Raw genomic sequence first — 20423 nt, forward strand, 5'->3', positions numbered from 1 at the left:
CGGATACTTGTAAGAAATCTACGGTAATTTCATTATTTTTATTGAGTTTTTTATACATTTATGTCATCAGAGATTATCTCTCTATTTTTATTCTAATTCTATTATGAAAACCTTTTACTGGAATGTTAAATTGGAACATTTGAATACGCATTTTAAAGTCAGACAGACGTCCGTTCCAACGATTTTATTGCAGGTAAAAATCGGTCTTCTCTAGATCCTAGGTGTCCTACTAAATATACTCTATGGGCTATGATCATGCTATGACTATGCTAATAACATAACTAGCAACCAACTTGAAACTTCATCACAATGTCAAACTCTATAACTATAGACTGTCAAAACATTGGAGTGACGTTTACAAATTCTTGTCCGGTGTCGTAAATTTTCGAAAAAATACGCCACGCAGCATGGAAGATCCACCGGCTTCCGGAATGGACTCCAAGAAACCCAGTTCCGAAGATGAAATCACATCTTCAACGGTAAAAATGAGATCCTTTGTCTATACAGTTCCCATTCATCAAGTTGTTCCAGCTCATTACAACTTAATGGTTTTTCGTAGGACCGGCGACCGTTTGGAGGGCTGGAATTCCAAGTTTCCGAAGTAGTTGGTAGGCTAGAAGCTGGAGTGAATGCCCAGGACGCTGTGCTAAACCCCCAGGATGCTGAAGTTAACTCCCAAGATGCTGAAGTGAACTTCCCCGATGCTCCAGAGATGAACAAAAAGGAGCCGCGTAAAACTATTCCTGGTTTCTTTGAGCCAGATGAAACGCCAATGGACGAAATTTTAAAAGTTTTGGAAGACATAGTGATGAAAACTGACCCCAGCTGTGAGAGTATGGAACCTCCTTTACTCCCGACGGATGCTGTGACTCGAGCGGCGATTCTATCGCACAGTATTGCGGCTTTGTTCGCAAGATTAGAACGGAGCCATGCTTCCAAATTAGGGGGCTACATAGCCAGTGAAACTACACGATGGATGTCATATCTGTTTAGGTAAGTTTAAAGTTTGTACTCTTAATCCAATTATCTTGTAAACCTACCTCTAAATTAAACTATATTGAATCTAAAAAAATAGTGCTATCCTATTCTTCAGGATACATTGTGAAAAGTATAGTAATATTATATACATACATAATGTGTATAAAGGATTGTAATAACAAAAAAAAAGTTAATCTTTAAGCTAACAAAAGTAGTTATACCTAACAGTAATTGAAACTAATATGTATGAATGCTTCATAGGTGCTTGTGATGGATCTGCATGAATGTAGAATTTCTATGAATCTGAATAACTTTTAGTCCTGTACATTTGGTTTAGTTAAGAGATTTGTGTACACCAGAATTGGCAACAATATATTTTTACTATGTTTTTTATCTCTTGTTATCCATCTAATATTATAAGATAATATGAGATATTAATTTTAAGTTTAGCACAGTATAGCTATAGAATTGCCATTTGTTACAATAGCTTCCAAACCAGTTCATGATAGTCTCATAATATGTGTTTTATGTATTTTGTGTAACTCATGATAAATTTATAAAACATGTCAACTAGCTTGCATAATTTCCACATATTATAAGAGATCATGGTCATAATCTAGGACTAGGACTAATCTACCTACCTTGATGCTGTGCATAGTCACATCAAAAATGTTTCAGTTTTTAAGTTATTATTTATGTATTTATTTTCTCACTGAAGATCTGAGCGAGATGGAATTGATGCTTTTATTAAAAAATTAAGTGTATATGTAGCTTGGAGCTATATTGGAGTCATAGTAGATTATAATGTTTAAGTTTAATTACATCAAATTGTAGAATTCATTGTTTTGTTCTATAAGTTAGCCCTCCACTACAATCTCACCTGATGATGCAGGATAGAATGGTAGTAAGGTCCTAACTACAATCATTATTCCATAATTGATTTGACTAAAGAAAAGTATCAATATTTTAGTTTACAAATGCATTTAGCAGGTTTTTCTTATACACACATTCCTTTGCATATATCCAGTTAAAAATGAATCACCAACTGTCATCTAATCAGTTGATTATTTTATTTCGTTCTAGAAAATAATTTATATATTTTTTTTATTCCACTACAAGTTAGCCCTTGACTGCAATCTCACCTGTCGGGAAGTGATGATGCTGTCTAAGATGGGAACAGGCTAACCTGTCAAGGTTTTGGCAGTTATATAAAACTCATACCCCTATTCAGTTTCTACTCAACATTGTACCAGAATACTTCTTTGTCGGTTGGGTGGTAACTAGCTACGGCAGAAGCCTACCACCAGATAGATCAGAGAAAATTTTGAAATTATAAATTCTCCTGCTGGGAATAGAACATGGGACCGCCCACTTAAATCCGTAGTGCCCATCGCAGCGTAATGGATATCAACGAAAAAATCTAGTTGACACTGCAGGGAAAAACAAAAAAATAAGTGCTGAGACCCCATAACTTGTGATGGAAATTGGTGTATTGTGTGAAGAATACTTATCAAGGTTATCATATACAAAATAAAAATCAATAAGAAAAGATCCTGTCTTGCCAATCCTGCAATGTGTAGGCAAACCAAGATTTGTCAGCTATTGTCTACCACATAAACATCCACAGGTAGATTGTTATCAGACTATCCACCTTGTTAGTGTACAAACATTTTACAAGCAATAAATAATCTAATCCGATTTAATTGAAACTCAAGGTAATTGATAACAAATGGTGTGGAGAAATTTCAATTATTGTAAAGGTATGGTAAAGTTTTTTTTTTAAACTTGACCCACTTTATGACAAAATGACAATGAAGGTTTTTCAACTTTGACGGCCGATTGGCACAGTGGGCAACAACCCTGCTTTCTGCGTTCAAGGCTGTGGTTCAATTCTCACAACTGGAAAATGTTTGTGTGATGAACATGAATGTTTTTCATTGTCTGGTTGCTTATATGTATATTATAAGTATTTATATATATTATTCACAAGCTACACTTTGGGGATTGATGGCAATGTATGTATTGTTGTAGTATATTTATTATTAATTTAATTTTAAATGATATATCATTCTTATTTGTTTAATTTTTACAGCTTAAAGGGTATCCTTCCCCTATCATTATCATATCAACCACAGGTTAGATGGGTCTTTGTAGGCATTTCCACATCCTATGTGCTTTTATCCAGCAACTTCTTGCCTCTCCGTTTATTATCTGTCTACTATAGACAGAATCTAACAAATCAAAATCCGTGCAACACACAGACTACTTACATTCGTAACAATAACTAAGTAACGTAACGCTCACGAGATTACCGCCATGTGGAGTGTTGAATCGACCGTTATTGTTCCGATAGTAGTTTGTCAATTTTCTTCTCGCGAAAAGCTTCGACCAAAATCCAACAACCAAGCGAAGGCTTCTTAAGCCTTCGCTTGGTTGTTGGCTCAAGGGTCGGATATAGGCCTTGAAACGGCGTGTATTGTGGGGAGATTCCTCACTCTGGACCCTAATCGCCGGTTGCTTGTGCATTCAAAAGCCTAGCAAGCGGTAAAATGTTTTTTTTTTTTTAATTATAAGTTTTTAATAGTGTTGTTTTAATTTATATAATTTAGCATTGTTAATAAGTAAATAAACATTATTTATATTGTTATTTTTTTGGTTACAGGTTGGAAGACTATAATGCTTATTATCACCAAGAACAGTTAGAAGGCTTAGTCCGTGTTACAAAGATGTTGCTCCACCATAGATATCCCCGGTATTTAGAAGATGGAGGTATAAAATCCTTAAATTTTTCCAATATATACTGACACTGCACTGACGATATTAGTAAGAGTGTAGACGTACGCCTGGTCTAACGGAATTCCTTTAACTACACTCTTTAAAAAAAAAAAAAAGCTAACTACTGCTGAAACCCTCCAAAAGACTACATTTAAGAAAATTTTGAAGTTATGATCTCCCAAATTGCCTTTTCTGGGGATTGGTTTATACATTCGGAAAATACTAAATAAAGACATACATTCTAAAATAAAGTTTACGAAAAAATTCAAGTACAAAAACGGGCTTTTCGACGGGCAAATAACCTCTTATTGTATACAAACCTCGAACTAATACTTATGGCAACAAAAATATTATTTTTGAGAGAGCACAGATTTATAATAAACTGCCATCTGATATAAAAGAAGCTAAATCTAAGTTTATTTTTAAGAAAAAATTAAAATTCTACTTGATAAAAAATATGTCAGTATAAGTAGTTTCCAGTAAACGATGATCTTTGTTTAACTTGTATCTTTTTGCTCGGTAATATTTGTGAAACTACCCTATTGTATAAACATTTTCTTTTAGCTGCATTAAGTTATGCTTTATAGATTATAGTTTACTAGCGTACCCAGCCCGCTTCGCCAGGCTAGATTTTACTTTATTTTATTTAAACAATATAATTACATCATTAAATTTTTAATTTAAGTCTCATAATATATTAAATCATTTATTTATCTCCGTAATCATTCTCTTCTATTCTCTTCTCGAGCGGGTGAAGATCATTATCTACACCCATGTACACCCAACAATAGAATATCGTCATAGTAAATAAAAGCTGTATTTGACAGTTTGACAGTTTAAATTTAGGAGTGCTCCGATCGTCACCAAACTTTACAGGATTACTCGCCAGGTCATCATAGCATTCACCACTGCAGTTTTAAGTCCTCTGCGTGTCACCATGTATAGCCAATAGCCAGTCTGTCCCGCCATCTCACCTAAGCTCTTAAAGTTACATTATATTTTCAGCATTAGCGTTCGCGAACCGCCTCCCCTCGATATACAGTTGCGTGGCGAGCCCTTTGGGCGTGGTTCAGCATTTGTGTCGACAGCTCGGCTTGCCGCTCGCCTGCGTTCGACCCGTGCCCGTGGATTCTTCAGGTAAGACGTTTGTTTTGAGTCCACTATTTTCATACTGTTAAAGAATGTGAAAATTTATTCTAAATTTAATTTATTTATATATTACGTTTATTTATTTAAATTATCTATGTATTTTTATACAATATACATTTTGTGTATATATTAAAACACTCTTGGCACCATCCCGTACTCTTGCTGTAAGTCCTTTCTACAAAGGTTGCCTGTAAGAGATTGCTTACAGCAATAAGGTCGCCTTTGCATATCTACATTGTTTACTGTATACCTTAATGTTACTTTTCTTTAAGTTTCTTCTTCTTCTTTTAAACTAGAAATAAGCGTGTGAATAGAAATGAATGTCCTAAACTTTAAAGTGTCAATATTCAATTGTTATAATTATATTGATATCAATTTCGCGATATAGAAATCTTTACATCGTTAAGCGTAGAAATAGAAGGAGAAAATAGCTTACAACTGTAAATTTCAGGAGTTTGATTCAGTGACGACGACGGTGAAGCGATTGGAAATATTTCCTATTTGATACTTGATTTTTTCTTTGTATTAATACAACAAAAAAATATTATAACAAAGAAAAAAATTAAATACTTATATCGATATTTTTCCTAGTGTGATGTTCAAATAGTATAAAGATATAGTAACCGTATTTTATGGGCGACTCTTCTGAGACTTCTTCTCAGAGTCAGGTAAGTCGAAGTAGCTAACCACTAGACTACCTTGGCAGTCGAGTACTGGATTCCGAGGATCGTTAAAATCATTGCCACTTAAGATCACTTTGAAACGAATATGATCCCACTTCTGATGATTTAACTTCAGGTAAGAGTTTGGATCTGGAAGCGCTGGATCGTCTCTGCGAGGAGGACGTAGCAGCTAATCGCACCCCCCTCCTGGTTCTGGGTGAAGTGGGGGGGCCGCCACTAGGTTGGGGCACGCCACTCGCGGCCCTCGCCGCGCTTTGCACTAAACGCAACGTGCATCTACACGTCAGAGGCCACGCACTTGCGCTTCCCGTAGCTTTACCTAGAGGACAGGTACGTTAATGATAATAGTTGATATTCTATGTCAGATGTTTTTTATAGAACTTATGAGTTCTTTAATAAGAAAGTCGATTGAAAGCAGTTGGCTCATCTTTCATTGGCCCGCAAGCTATGGGCAAAGATAATTTATTTGTATATTGCCATAATTACTTATTTGAATCGTTTCCGTCGGCTAAATTTCATTATTTTTTTAGTATAAAGTATGTTTCTATTATTATCATATACATAGAATAATAAAAACATACATTATTAAAGTAATTTAGCTTTGATATAGCAATATAAATATATATACTATGTGTATTATGTTGATTAATATGGACAATTTTACCTCATTCCTTTTTTTCAGAAATACAGCATAGCAGACTCTCTTACATTAACGCCGGGGCCCTGGTTTGGTGTGCCGGGATTACCGACTGTTGTATCCTTTTCAAAAATGTTTCAGAAAGGAGATTTTAAGAAAACTCTCGACTAAAATGATATTTTTCAGCGCCCTTTGAAAGGCTACACCTTTGTGTGTAGTGCAATAAAAACGCATTAAATTTTTTAATGCATTTTTATTTTTAGTATTAAAAAATCTAGCGGTTCTTTTAAAACTTTTTTTTATATAATAAGATTATAAGATTTCTTAAATATAGTTCAACACGATAATATTTAAAAAAAACATTACCCGGCTAAGTTTGTTGTGGGCTCCAGGGGAGTTGGAACACGTTTGGAACCCTCGTAGCTGTAGGTTTAAGACGAACGAAGTAATCACCATCCCCTTACAATTATGTAAACCAATGTGTATGACGCTTCATAAGTGCCTGTGATAGGCCTACATGAATAATGAAATTTTGAATTTGAATATATTTAAGAAATCACGGTTGTAGTTTAAAAAATTTTTGTGAAATAATATTATAGGATAATTTCTTTAGTAATATTTCAGACATTTTATAAAATACCAGAAAGTATTACAGCAAACGATCATTCCAAAGGAGTAAATCCGGTAAGTCGTATAGTTTAAAAGTTTTTTTTTTTACAATTACGACAGTTTGTTCGCAGGACCTTTATGTAAGCGACATGATAACAAACACTAACAGAAATTCAGTACATGTTTCTGAGTCTCCCAGCATTCGAACTCTTGGTTTGTGTTTTTTCATGAAATTGATGATATTTTTAACAGTTTTTTTTGACTACTTAAAGCATAAAAATATCTATTTGGTTTATCGAAAAGAGATATTAAATGGAATTCTGGATTTGGCGACCTCCTTGGCGCAACGGTGAGCGCTGTGAATTTAAGTAGGAGGTCCCGGGAAATTTGGAAATTAATTTCTGAATTTTCCCTGGTCTGGTCTGGTGGGAGGCTTCAGGCGTGGCTAGTTACCAACCTACCGACAAAGATGTGCCGCTAAGCGATTTAGTGTTTCGGTGCGATGTCTCGTAGATACCGATTAGGGGTGTGATGACAACCATACTCCCTAGCAGGTTAACCCGCTACCGTCTTAGACTGCGTCATCCCTTACCCAGGTGAGATTGGAGTCAAGGGCTAACTTATAGAGGAATAAATAAAAGAAAAATAAAAAAAAAACAAAAACGATAATAGCCAAAAAACAGCAATGTTAATTAGAAATAAAGAGCGCGCGATGGCAGCTGTTTCTCTAAATGTGCACTAAATAAATTAAAGTTTATTTACTCTTCAGGCAGGTAGTAGAGAAATCGCTTTAGCCGCGCTGGCTGGGCTGACGGCGGGCTCGGCGCGACTGGCCGCGTTGCCTCTGTGGACGTGCGCACGAGCCGCAGGCGAGAACAGACTTACTAGGCGGATTGTCGCCGCCTTTCGCTCCGCCAGAGCCGCGCGGGCGTTAATAGCCAGTGCTGACTTACGGCTTTTAGTAAGTACACAAGTACTGTATAAAAAAAATAAAAAAGACACATTATATGGCCGCCAATTGTACACTTTTATTTGTACAATTGGCGGCCATTATAACAAAATCAAAGAAGCTGTGATAGCGCATTGGGTAGCAGGTAGACTTCACTTTCGGGGGCCCGAGTTCGAATCCCAGCACGCACCCCACTTTTTAAGTTATGTGCGTTTTAAGTAATTAAAATATCACTTGCTTCAACGGTGCAGGATATCATCGTGAGCAAGCTTGAGAGTTCTACATAATGTTCTCAAAGTTGTGTGGAGTCCACCAATCCGCACTGGGCCAGCGTGGTGGACCCCTTCTCATTGTGGGAGGAGACCCGTGCCCCATAAAGGGCCGGTAATGGGTTGATGTGATGATGACCGCTAAATATCGATCTCTACCAGGCAACCATACCGCAGAGGAAGTGAAGTGATAAATCGGATATGGGTCTGTAGAAAAAAGTTCTTTTTTTAAATATACGAAACAAATACAGACACAGCGATAAGAAAGGAGAAGTAGCGATACAGTTGGTCGAAGCTTTTGATCTCGTGGTTCACGACTCAGGACAGTGTCATCATCATCGTCGACGTCATCACGTGGCGATAGAGATCAACTGCTGTAGATAGACGATGGTTTTACTCTTGCCTTCAGCAGGTCTAGCAAAGACAGGAGACAAAAATGATATCCCCCGATTATATCCATAAAAACATTTCTTAATTTAAGAAAAAATGTGACTGCAATAATTTAAACATTAGAAGTAAGAATAAACTTACAGTGCAATATACTAGGTTACATAAAATTCATTTTCATTCAAGCTTGGGTGTAAATTATTGCTCTAACCACTAGCTCTTCTAATAATTTTAAATGACATTGTGAGATGGTGATAACAAAAAAAAAACACCCGGCTAAATTTGTTGTGGGCTTCTTCTTAGACCAGGACGCGTTTGCAACCCTCGTAGCTTTAGTTTTAAGTTTACGAATGTGGTTATCGCCATCATCTCACTACCGTGTAATTCTTATGTACGCATGAAAAGTGCCACCTATGGGCCTACTTGAATAAAGATATTTTTGACTTTAACTTTGTTTAATTATATAATTAAAGTGTCCACCTGCTAAAGCACGGGAACATGGAATAGGAGAAGTTTACCCCCGTTTATTATTACACATATATATTATTTGGATATTATTTCCACATGTTGTGCTCTGAGAGTTGATCAAGCTATGTGAAAGTTTTATCCTTTCCCCGGGGAGATAATTGTGAGATAAGTGTAAACATATACGGACCAAAGTGGCCTAGCATGGGCGATGCTAGGCCACTTTGGTCCGTATATGTTTACTATAAAATTTTTGTGTGTTTGTTTCTATTGCTTTCTTAACAATTTGAAAATAGACTTTACGAAAAAGAATTGAATCTTATATTTTAAACGAGCAATTCTTGAATATATATAATTGGAATCTCGGAATCGGCTCCAACGATTTTCATGAAGTTTAGTTGGGGGTTTCGGGAGCGATAAATCGATCTAGCTAGGATTCATTTTAAGAAAATGTCATTTTATTCGTGTTTTATCGATAAACATATATTATTGGAATCTCGAAATCGACTCCAACGATTTACATGAAATTTAGTATACAGGTGGTTTCAACAGGGGGCTTTAAATCGATCGCTATCGATAGCTACGATTCATTTATATTGGAATCTTAGAATCATTTATATTGGATATATGACTATTTTTTTAAGTCGACTCATTCGCGGACGAAGTCGCTAGTTTGACTTAATAAGACAAGTAAAGAAAATTGACTTTAATTATTTCCGATATGAACACGTTGAGATTTTGAAATTAAATAGTTTGTTAATCTTTTTAGAGCGATCGGCCTGGTGGTGATGAACCTCCGAACGTTGACTATGTGGTAAGTATTATCAAAATAATTAACTTAGTTTTTAACATCTAATATTCTCGCGTCTAACAGTCTCGCTCTAGCTTCATAGCTTAATAATTTGTGAGATGGTGATAACAAAAAAAAAAACTACCCGGCTAAGTTTGTTGTGGGCTCTTCTTAGACCAGGGCGCGTTTGGAACCCTCGTAGCTTTAGGTTTAAGTTGGCGAACAAATTGGATAGAAGCAGGCGTTACTTTGCGGAAATCTATGATATATTATCAAAACTAAGCTTAATTTGCTATACTCCGCGAAAAGCAGTCAATACTTATACTCCACACCAAGTATGGTGTGGAGTATAAGTATTGTCCACACCAAGTATGGTGTGGAGTATAAGTATTGAAGAAATTATAAATTACACCACACAGATTCGCTTTTCGCGGAGTATAGCAAATTAAGCTTAATTTTGATAATAATTTGGCGAACAAAGTTATCACCCTCCCCTTACAATTATGTAAACACATGTATGAACGCTTCATAAGTGCCTGTGATAGGCCTACATGAAAAATAAATTTTGAATTTGAATTAGAATTTTGAATTTGTTGCTCAATACATATTGATCGCACTTGTTTACTAGAACTAGTTGTCGCTTACTGGTCATCACTTTATCAGGTACGCTCGCGTAGCGTATTTACTATGCACGTGTCGGTCTTTTATCTTTAAATAGGGTTGTCGAAGGTGAACACTTGGAATGTTTTAAATTATTTTGTATGTAAAATATATAATGCTTGTTTTCATTTAATATTTGTACGTACAGTATGTCGTAATTAAATAACACGTTGTATAAGTATCAGTTTATTTTAAAAATAATTTCGTGATAAATAATTGCTAGTAACTTAAACATATTTTTGCGCCTACCGGCGCAGTGTGCAGGGCTATTTCATAACCCGTACTGGAGATTTTCTTCATTTAATATCATCCGCATACCCTGTGCATACCCTCTTTGCACGCCACTGGTTTTGACATATTTTGTAGGACCTGGCGTCATTACTGACTTGTGATGTTTCCAGGAAGCAATATCGCAAGCGTCCGCCTGCGTGGCTTTCCAATTCGCACCGCCAGATGTGGACAAACCACCGCCCTACTACGACAAACTGAACTCCTGGCTGGGACAGGTTCTACAGAGGGAAGCCGATATGGTAAGAACTTAAGAACGATTCGCGCCGTAAATAAACAGTCTTCCCATAAGTCTGAATGAATGAATGAATGAAAGAACACACTTTTATTGTACACCAAAGAAAAAAAGTAGTTACGGAGATATAAATACAGAGCAAGAGAGTACAATTTGATGGCCTTATCGCTACATAGCGATTTCTTTCAGGCAACCAAAGGCGTAAAAGGAAAAAACAAAGAAAAGGGGTAGGTGGTCAAACAATAAGGTTTAAAAATTACAAATCTGTGTCTTTGATCTGTGTAAACAATAATCAATGTCCTAGATATTCCATATCTAACAACGAAAGTGTCCGATTTTGCAGTTATACTTTTTATCGCACAGTTATATTTTGCTTAGTTGTTTTTTTTTAACGGACCTTATAATCTTATAAACCCTTATAACATTTCTCGCGGAATTCGGGTTGTGGCTGAATTGATAGTATTAGAATTTATATACCCAGGTTATATCCACTGACAAGGTTGTCGACTGACAATAGAAGTTTACCCCTGTTTAATAGAGTTGGTATCGTTTCGATTTTTGTTTCGACAGTAAAAATACAATCGCGAGGAGTAATTTAGAGGATTTAGTTAAAGTATTATTTTTATCACAAGCTTTTAATATTTTGTTACAATAAATGTTTTTATATTCTTAGTATATTATTTGCTCAGAGAGTGTATGGAACTGCACTGGAGATACAGTAAACATGAAGTCTTAGTTGATTAAACATTATGGTATTAAACCGATTGACGACAATGACGGCCGATTGGCGCAGTTTGGGAGTCCAAGGCCGTGGGTTAGATTTTCACGGCTGGAAAATGTTTGTGTGATGAGCGTGAATATTTTTCAGTGTCTGGGTATGGTATATGTATATTCTAAGTATTTATGTATATTACTCATAAAAATATTCATCAGTCATCTTAGTTCCCATAACACAAGCTAAGCTTACTTTTGGGCTAGATGGCGATGTGTGTATTGTCGTAGTATATTTATTTATTTATTTGAACCATACTAATCTTGTGTGCGTGTGTATGTCACTGAACTCCTCGTAGACGGCTGGACCGATTTTAATGAATTTTTTGGTATCCTGGATGGTTTAGATTCACAAATTAACCCGACAGGTGGCGGTTGGTTCCGCTAGTAGTCATATATGTTCTAACTTGAAGTAAGATAACATGTCATTTTTATTTAAGTACAGTCTGATTCAAACTTTATATTGTCGTGCACATCTCGCTCAGGACTACCTGAGCGTGACGACACGACACTCATGACAATACACATTTTATCCATTAAAGATTAGTTTTCATCGTTATTAATATTACACTTTATAGATTTTTCAATACACTATAGTCTCAAACACTTTTACAAATGTTTATGTTATAAAAAAAAAAAAACTACGGAGCTGTTTAAACTATGTGTTGGCAAGGCAGTAGTGTTTAGATAAAGTTATTCCTCTCAGATCAGCATAGAAGTATGCGAAACGGAAGCTCACGGCGTAGTCCTGCGATACTGCCCTCTAGAAGGTTCTCTTCTAGAGGAAGACCGCGTGGAAGCGTGGGCGAGCGTTCTAGAAGGACAGTTACACGTACTGCACGCGACAGTAGCTTTACGGGAGCCGTTCCAGCAAAGTGTGAAGGAGCATCCCTGTTTGACCTTGGTGCACGTGCCTGGATGGGCGGGTAAGATTTCCTAATTAATATTATAAATGCAAAAGTATTGCCCCTTAGCGGGCGATGGCGAAACAGCTATGCTTGGAGTATCTCTACGAGATCCGTAGAAGAACTAGAGTTACCGACGTAGCTCAAAGAGTTGCGAAGCTAAAGAACAATGGGTGGGGCACATAGCTCGGAGAACCGATGGACGTTGGGGTCCCAAGGTGCTGGAATAGCGACCTCACACCGGTAAACGCAGCGTTGGACTTCCGACAAGGTGGACGAAAGACTTCAATCGACTTGCTGGGAGCCGCTTGAAACAAGCGGCCCGGGACAGTGAATTTTGGAACTCCCCACAAAAGACCTATGTCCAACAGTGGACGTCAATTGGTTGAATTGATGTTGAAACTGCTAGTCTTATAATAATAATAATTATTATTTCTTTATTTCAGGCAAAGAACATATTAATTCATTTAAAACAACAATTAGTGTTACTTAATATGCAATATCGAATCAAAAATTTAAATTACAGTATAAATTTATTCAAATGACATGTCAAAAATATAAAATTAAAAGACGAAAATAAAATAAAAATTACAATGAATAATGACTATTTGCTCAGTGTGTGTATGTATGTAAACCCACCCAGTGCCTCCTGAACGGGTTATTTAGCTTTCCAATTAGTGTTTGCAAAATGCTGTTGCTGCTGCCGCGAATCCTGCTCATCAAAGATGCAGATCTCTTCCTCATTACACAGTAAAAGTCATCAACGTGAGCATCTTATGAATTAATAAAAAAAAATGTAAAATTATTCCTTAGGCCTCGGCGGTGTACGCTACATACCTCCAGGTTGGGACGAAGCACCGCAAGAAGAACTGAACAATTTAAACAAACAGCTAGTTGAAACTTTAAGAGCCACTGACGGTGCCTTCTCTTGTGGAGATGGAGAAGACGGGATGGCTTGTGTGAGGTGAGAGAACATTCGGCTATGAATCAATCAATCGATCTAGCAATTTGCGTCGATTACTGAATCTTTTTTCTTTTCCGAGAGGGCGCTACTACAAATAACCCTTCGCCTTGTCAAACATATTCCTACAATTTTTCAAGGTCATCGGTTCCTTGGGCTGGAATACCACTCTAGCCTAGCCCGGCACCACTTGTCCCTCCGTAAACGATAACGTAGTCGGGAGTACCAAGCCAACAGCAAAAATTTGGCTTTAGACCAAGTTTTTTGGCATTCCGAAGTCTCGGATAACAGCTACAACAGTATACTGTAAAATAAAATAGCCATTTATTTGTCATCACAAATATATGAAATTAACATTTGTTTATGAGCTCCATTACATACAAAATATGCAAATAAGTCTGCTTGTTAAGTATTTATTCATTTTGATTGCCGTGAAGTTGTTTTTTAACATAATATCTTTATATTGTCACAATAATATATAAATATTTTCTTTTTGTAATTAGCGATTATTTTACTCATTTTTTGTAATTTATGTATTTGTTGTTGTAATTATTACTATAATTCATTATTTATATATTTTTATTTCATTTGTCGTGTGTGGATGAGAACCCAGGATCCTCGTTGCGAGGCTTTCTTTACCCTGTCTGTCCCTGCTATCCTGCAGATATCGCCTCCCCTTTTGGATTTGGGTCTGCCTCGTTTTTTTTTCCCTTTAGGGCCAGTCCATATTGTTGCTTTATTAGTCCACACATCCTCAGTTAGCCTGGCTATGGGTCTGGCCCATTGTCATTTTAGTTTCAGCGCAAGTGACCAAAATTCTATGACTTTCTTTTCTGCTCTGATATCTAATGAGTTAAACTTTTGAATTGTATTAATGTTCAGTAAGCTACGCTCCATCGTTCTTTGGCTGGTTATCAATTTGTTTTTTGTTTTGTCGGTGTGGGTCCAGGATTGAGCGCCATAAAGGTAACTGACTTAAATACATCTCTTAGTGACCAATATCTATTAAATGTTTTTGATCCTCTTCTTTCGAAAAATTATGAAATGTTTTTGAAACGTGCGTAGAGGGTACATTGCCGAAGATCTGTTTGGTGTGGGGTATAAGTATTGAAGAATTTATAAATTACACCACACAGATTCTCCTGCTTTTCGCGGAGCAAATTAGGCTTAATTATCATGGATTTCCATAAAGAAACGCCTGTTTCTATCCAATACCTAATACTCTCCACTCTTCTTTCCACTTCTTCGAGAGTATTTTGCGGTTTGAGAAAGATCTGTTTTCCTAAATAGACAAAATCTTCTACATATTCTATTTCTATGTCGTCCATATATAAATAGAAATATGATTTCTAGGCCTTCATTTCTGCTAGCGTCTTGTAGTGTTTGTACATTCATTGCAGTTCCGCACAATATTCAGTAAACAAGACCATGTCGACGGCAAATCGGAGTGGTGTTACCGTTTGTACCAAGTGGTGTAAGAACGCTAATTCCTAGGTTGTCCCATTTCAGTGTTTTGAAAACTGTCTTCTAGTACTGCTATGAAAGTCGTAGGTGAGAGTGGGTCGCCTTTATTAGCTCCTCTTTCGACTTGAAATACTGATCCAATTGCAATCCAATCCCTCCAATTCCAAGTCTCTAGCTTCACTCTTCTTACGCTTTTAACATACCCATCTTTGATGATGTTAATGTAGACACTGTGTATATTATTCTGAGCTAGTGCTTCCCATATAGAGTTAAAAATATTGTTTTAAAAGCTTTTTTATAGTCAGCTAGTATTCTATATTTTACGTAACGTATTACTTTGCAGATTTGGCATGGTGACGGCAGACACAGATGTTGAGGAATTGCTGGATCTAGTGATATCGGCGGGGAAGGATGTCGAGAACAATTCAAAAGCTCTTGTTGATATGACGGAGGTTGTCAAAAAAGGTTAGTGCTTTTGTCTACTACACGTAGCTCAAGGTTTATGACACTCACATTTATTACAACAAAAGGTAGGAAATATACAGAGCGTAACTGTCAATTTCAATTTTTCATAACTTTTGTGACTGACTGTCTGACTGACTGACTGAATCAAATACAACACAGCGCCTGAATACCCTAATAGTGTTTGAGAGAGAAAAGGAGTTTATGACTTAACATGTATAATAGGTAGTGTATTAAACGCGGACATAGCTGGGGCAGATCTAAGAGATAATTTTTTTTTATTTTTTCATCTTGTTAATACGGCAGGGCCACACTAACTAGATGGGACTACATAATTTATGGATCATCTTTAATTCATTTTCATCCATATGTTATAACAAAAATGAATGAAAAATTACATAAAACATGATATTAATATTGTGTACCATAGTGGTACTCTGCTTATATTGATGAGGACAATTTACGGAGCGATCCCATAGACTGTCCAAGCCGCATTGAATGACGTGATATGAAAAAGTCATACAAAATTTTAAAAAAATTATATGAATTTTTAAATTTATAAAATACACTACACTAGTTGGTCTATCAATATTATTACTTTAAAAAAAATCTTTTTCACAGGCATAACAGCGGCACAGGAGGAATTAGCCCGCGAAGCGTGGCAGGAAGGCTTGTTACGGCGAGTCCCAGTTGTGGGCCGCGTAGTGTCATGGTGGGCTCCGCCCGCGCCTCCCGCTGGCCGACGGTTGTTATTGGCTAACGGGACGTTACAGACCACTGAAGACATATACAGGTTGGTTAACACAGCCTCGTTAAAGAATCGTTATATTTAAAGGACAGGCTCAATGTTGCCTGTTTAACAGTTTTTTACAACACATACAGGTTTGTTAGCAGCTACTAGTTAAATAATTGTCGGGTTTGCAGCACCAGCATGTTGTCTGATTAATATATAAAAGTTAGTTAACACAGCCTAGTTATATAAACATCGGGCTTAAACCACCGGCTCAGTGTTGCCTGTTTATCAGTTTATTTCAACATATACAAGTTGGTTAGCACCGACTAATTAAATAATTGTCGGGTTTACAGCACTAGCTCCATGTTGCCTGTTTAACACATAGAAGTTGGTTAACACAGCCTAGTTATATAATAACCATAGGGTTAAAAGCACCGACGCAGTGTTGCCTGTTTATCAGTTTTTTTACACTCTTTATTCCAGGATATACATCAGTGAGTGTGCTGGGGAACTTCACCATGTTGCTCTTTTGTGGCCGATCTATACGCAAACAGAAAGCTCATGAGAGCGTATTCATTATCATGGTTTTCTTAGATATAGTGGTGGTAATAATATTAAAAGATTGAAGAAAAAAACACAATTAAAACCCGAGTCCGACTCTAACTTGACCGGTCGGCTAAAAAACAAATGCAATAAGCTTTCGAATAGCAAAAAAACTGGAGGTTTTTATACATGCTTATCATCTTTATTTTATTCACAGACGCGTACAAAAGAAAGAGACGGAAGAACCTGCGCGTGCGCATTCTCCCTCGCGGCCAACTCAGCAAGAACACAAATAGCATTACACCAGTGAGTCGCCTCACACACGCATCCATACGAACCTATTGTATAAACGATAAGCTACCTTATAGTGTACTTTATAAAGTCTTAAGTTGCATAACAAAAAGGAGAAAGGCAACTGTATAGTATTATTACTAGTGATTTACCTCACTTATACATAGGTATCTATAGTTCAAACGTTAAGCGATAAGCATGTTTATATCGAAGCAAATAACGTCTAGAATGACAAAAAAAAGGAATTACAACAATCACACATACAAATCCATTATCCATTTATAAATGATAATCAACCTTATGAGTATATAAATAAAGTCTAAGGAAATGCAATAGGAAACCAATGTCCTTACACATACAAATCTGATCTTCAATTGATGGCCATCATATTTCTTAATGTATGTGGTTTAGAATAGCAAGCTTATTTATTTATCTCCGAGAAGGCTTATAATGGCCAAATTCTCTTTTCGTGTATGAAACAACATAAGGCAAGTTTTTTTTTCATATGAGATTGAAGTTGTGCAAATGATAATCAACCGTAAAGTTATGCAATAAGGTCTGATATGCTATATGGTCTGAAACAGTGCAATAAAATGAACCCTATTGCGGCGTGCTAAAATTGAAAATAACATTGTGATAGTGAATAAGAAAATTATAAGGCAAGGCAGCCGAGAGAACGATTTAATAAATCGATAGTTTTGTCCACGTATATTGTATACTTAAACGTATTCCTATAATAATATGCTAGCAATAATTGTAGTTACTATAATAAATGTAAATATTTATATAGAATATATCTTCCCCCCCCCTGATCACGAAAAAAACTTAAGTATTTTTGTTGACGCATCTGTACTAATTAAAAAGGAAAAAATAAATAAAAAAATAGCAACACCCTCTAACATGGTCGTGCGTATAGAAAATAAAACTAAATTAAAAAAAATACAATAGTGAATCTATTGTATTTTTTCTAATCTATTTAACTATTCATGTGATTACTACAGCTGTAGTTATTTTAGCTTTTATATTATGGCGTAGAATATACTATTGTAGAATAGTAAATAGTTTTAACTTAGATTAAAAAAGTCCACTAGGCTTGGAAACACAAAAATTAATGTTAACTATACTAAGTAATGCCTTAATTTATTATTATTAGAAATGATTAACGTCTCGTTAACACATGGAAGATAAAACAAAATTTAACGGGATTTTTTGTAAATTTATAATTTCGTAAATATTTCCAACTATGCCACTGTCTACAGCGTAGCTAAATTTAAGACCCAAATAATGTAAAATCCACTGTCGTGAGTTTTCGACTTATATGTTTATTGTTTATGTAACAATTTGAATCGTACCCATAAAGATTAATGTAATATATACGCGCCCGATAAAAGGTTGGTTTCGGTTGTATATAATCTGTAACGTCAAAGTAAAATGGTATTTAATTATCTAGTTTTAAAGCTCATTTTCATTCACACTTCTACAGCATTTAACGTTACAGTAAAAAAACAGGTTAAGAGAAATTGAGACTGTAAAACGAATACCATTAGGTCCATATTCCTTTTACGTTAGAGTGTTTCAAGCAACCCAACGATCGCGAGCTTGCCGTGGTTAATATTCGAAAATATAATTTTTATTTTACTTAATGGAATGGAAATTAACAAGAGTTTACAGAAACCTTAACTAATAATACTGAGGATGATTTCAATGATCCATAAGTAAACCGGCTACGGCTATAGCGCGTTATACACATTACTACGTGTGATTACTTTTAATTATTTAAGGTGTTTTAGTTCAAATTATATTCCAAATATAGGTTTATAGGTTAGGACCCTTATTAAAAAAGAGTCTTAAGAAGAAGTTTAAGAAAAAATCTTCTTTACGCGCTTTCGAACTGATGAACTAACTCACGAAAATCGAAACGAGCGAGGTTAAGGCTGGGATCTATAAAGCGTAATTAGACTTCGTCAAAATTAGTCTTAGAACGATTTTATATTATTAGATACTTTTGTCAGAATTTCTTAATAATGTAAACAATATTTTCATTACATTTGAATTTTTTGTCTAAAATATCTCTGTCTCTCGCAATTGATTGATTTAAACTTTCGATAGTGTATATATAAAAGCTTCTTTTAAGAGCGAGTATAACATAGTAACTCTTTCATAAGGAAGTTTTGATTGCGTTTTATAATCTACGATTGATTATACAGGTCGATACAGATCATCAAAAAATGTGGCAAGTCGCGACATACCTGTAAATGAAAAGATTACATTTTCACTTCGGAGTGGTCAATTTTGGTGCATGTTAATTCATAAGTTTCTAATTAATATATAAACTATATATACTGATTTATTATTTCCTTATTTAATCATTATTTATCAGTGTTGTATTGTGTATCTATATCACGGAGACAGTAGGTGTTCTGCACGCAAATTTTTTTGTACTAAGCAGTGTAAGTACCTTACATAGGTACTTACACTGCCTAGTGTGAAATTTTCTCATTCATCTATACTCCATTTTTTCTTAAATGTCTTATTATGTAAACAATATTGAAGTAATAAAAATATTTCAGTCTAAAGATCTTTCAGAAATTATTAAAACCTAATAAAATCATACATACAACGGACATGAATTAATGACATCTGCATACCGTTTGCGAAAGGTGCAGAAGTCATTTGTGGAATTGAGTAGGTACGTGCTTTTATAATATGATTCCCAACGCAATTTTAGACCTGCCTATGCATAAGTTTCAACAATGTGTTTAAACACATTTAATGAATCGAGGTTACTATACAATTCATGAATTTCTTAACGACAAGGCTGCTTGGAAGCAATGAATGTAAACTGTTACATGATGTTGAAAAAGAGCAATCTGCTGAGTTTCTTGCCGGCTCTTCTCGGAGGAACCTGCCTTCCGAGAATCCTTCCGCTAGATGGCGCTTTTTCTATACCATATAAATCGTAATTAATATTAGATAATTAGCACCCCAGTCTACAAATTGCTTTGTTGGTCTACTAATACAACCGAGGTTGTAACAGTCTCCGTGAGATAGCTGTAGGATACAATTCTTTATGCTTATGACATCTTATCATTGTTTATAATATTATTATAATTCTCTATTTTGACTTGATTGTATTTACAAGGGACATAGTTCCACTAGTAGAAGCTACCCAAGAGAATTTTGAGAATTGCTAACTGCAATAACTGGATCATATCGCACCACTTACTTTTTATATTTCTCTACATTTTAGCCCTTCATTACAATGTCACCTGCGATGAAATTCTATAAAATACATATGTGAACTCGCTGAAAAACTCAAATATTTATTTGACAGTTTAATCACCACCACCTTCCAATCTTAATTCTTTCCTTTTAAATTCTAGCCTTTTATAATGGTTATTTATAATTGCTGTCTTATT

The 20423-nt window shown here is 35.6% G+C and overlaps 1 protein-coding gene across 1 annotated transcript; it reads left to right on the plus strand.

Annotated features, from left to right (window-relative positions):
• Window positions 1–343: 343 nt before the first annotated feature.
• On the plus strand, window positions 344–19651 carry LOC120629187 (pyridoxal-dependent decarboxylase domain-containing protein 1). Its single transcript, XM_039898026.1, has 15 exons — window positions 344–479; window positions 560–993; window positions 3641–3747; window positions 4759–4890; window positions 5701–5915; window positions 6268–6339; window positions 6847–6906; window positions 7601–7792; window positions 9671–9715; window positions 10753–10881; window positions 12352–12571; window positions 13364–13514; window positions 15319–15440; window positions 16059–16230; window positions 16931–19651. The coding sequence occupies exons 1-15, from the start codon at window positions 408–410 to the stop codon at window positions 17007–17009; spliced, it is 2202 nt and encodes a 733-aa protein (XP_039753960.1). The 5' UTR covers window positions 344–407; the 3' UTR covers window positions 17010–19651.
• Window positions 19652–20423: the final 772 nt, after the last annotated feature.

Source organism: Pararge aegeria, chromosome 14 (assembly GCF_905163445.1).
Source record: "Pararge aegeria chromosome 14, ilParAegt1.1, whole genome shotgun sequence".
NCBI classification, from domain to species: Eukaryota; Metazoa; Arthropoda; class Insecta; order Lepidoptera; family Nymphalidae; genus Pararge; species Pararge aegeria.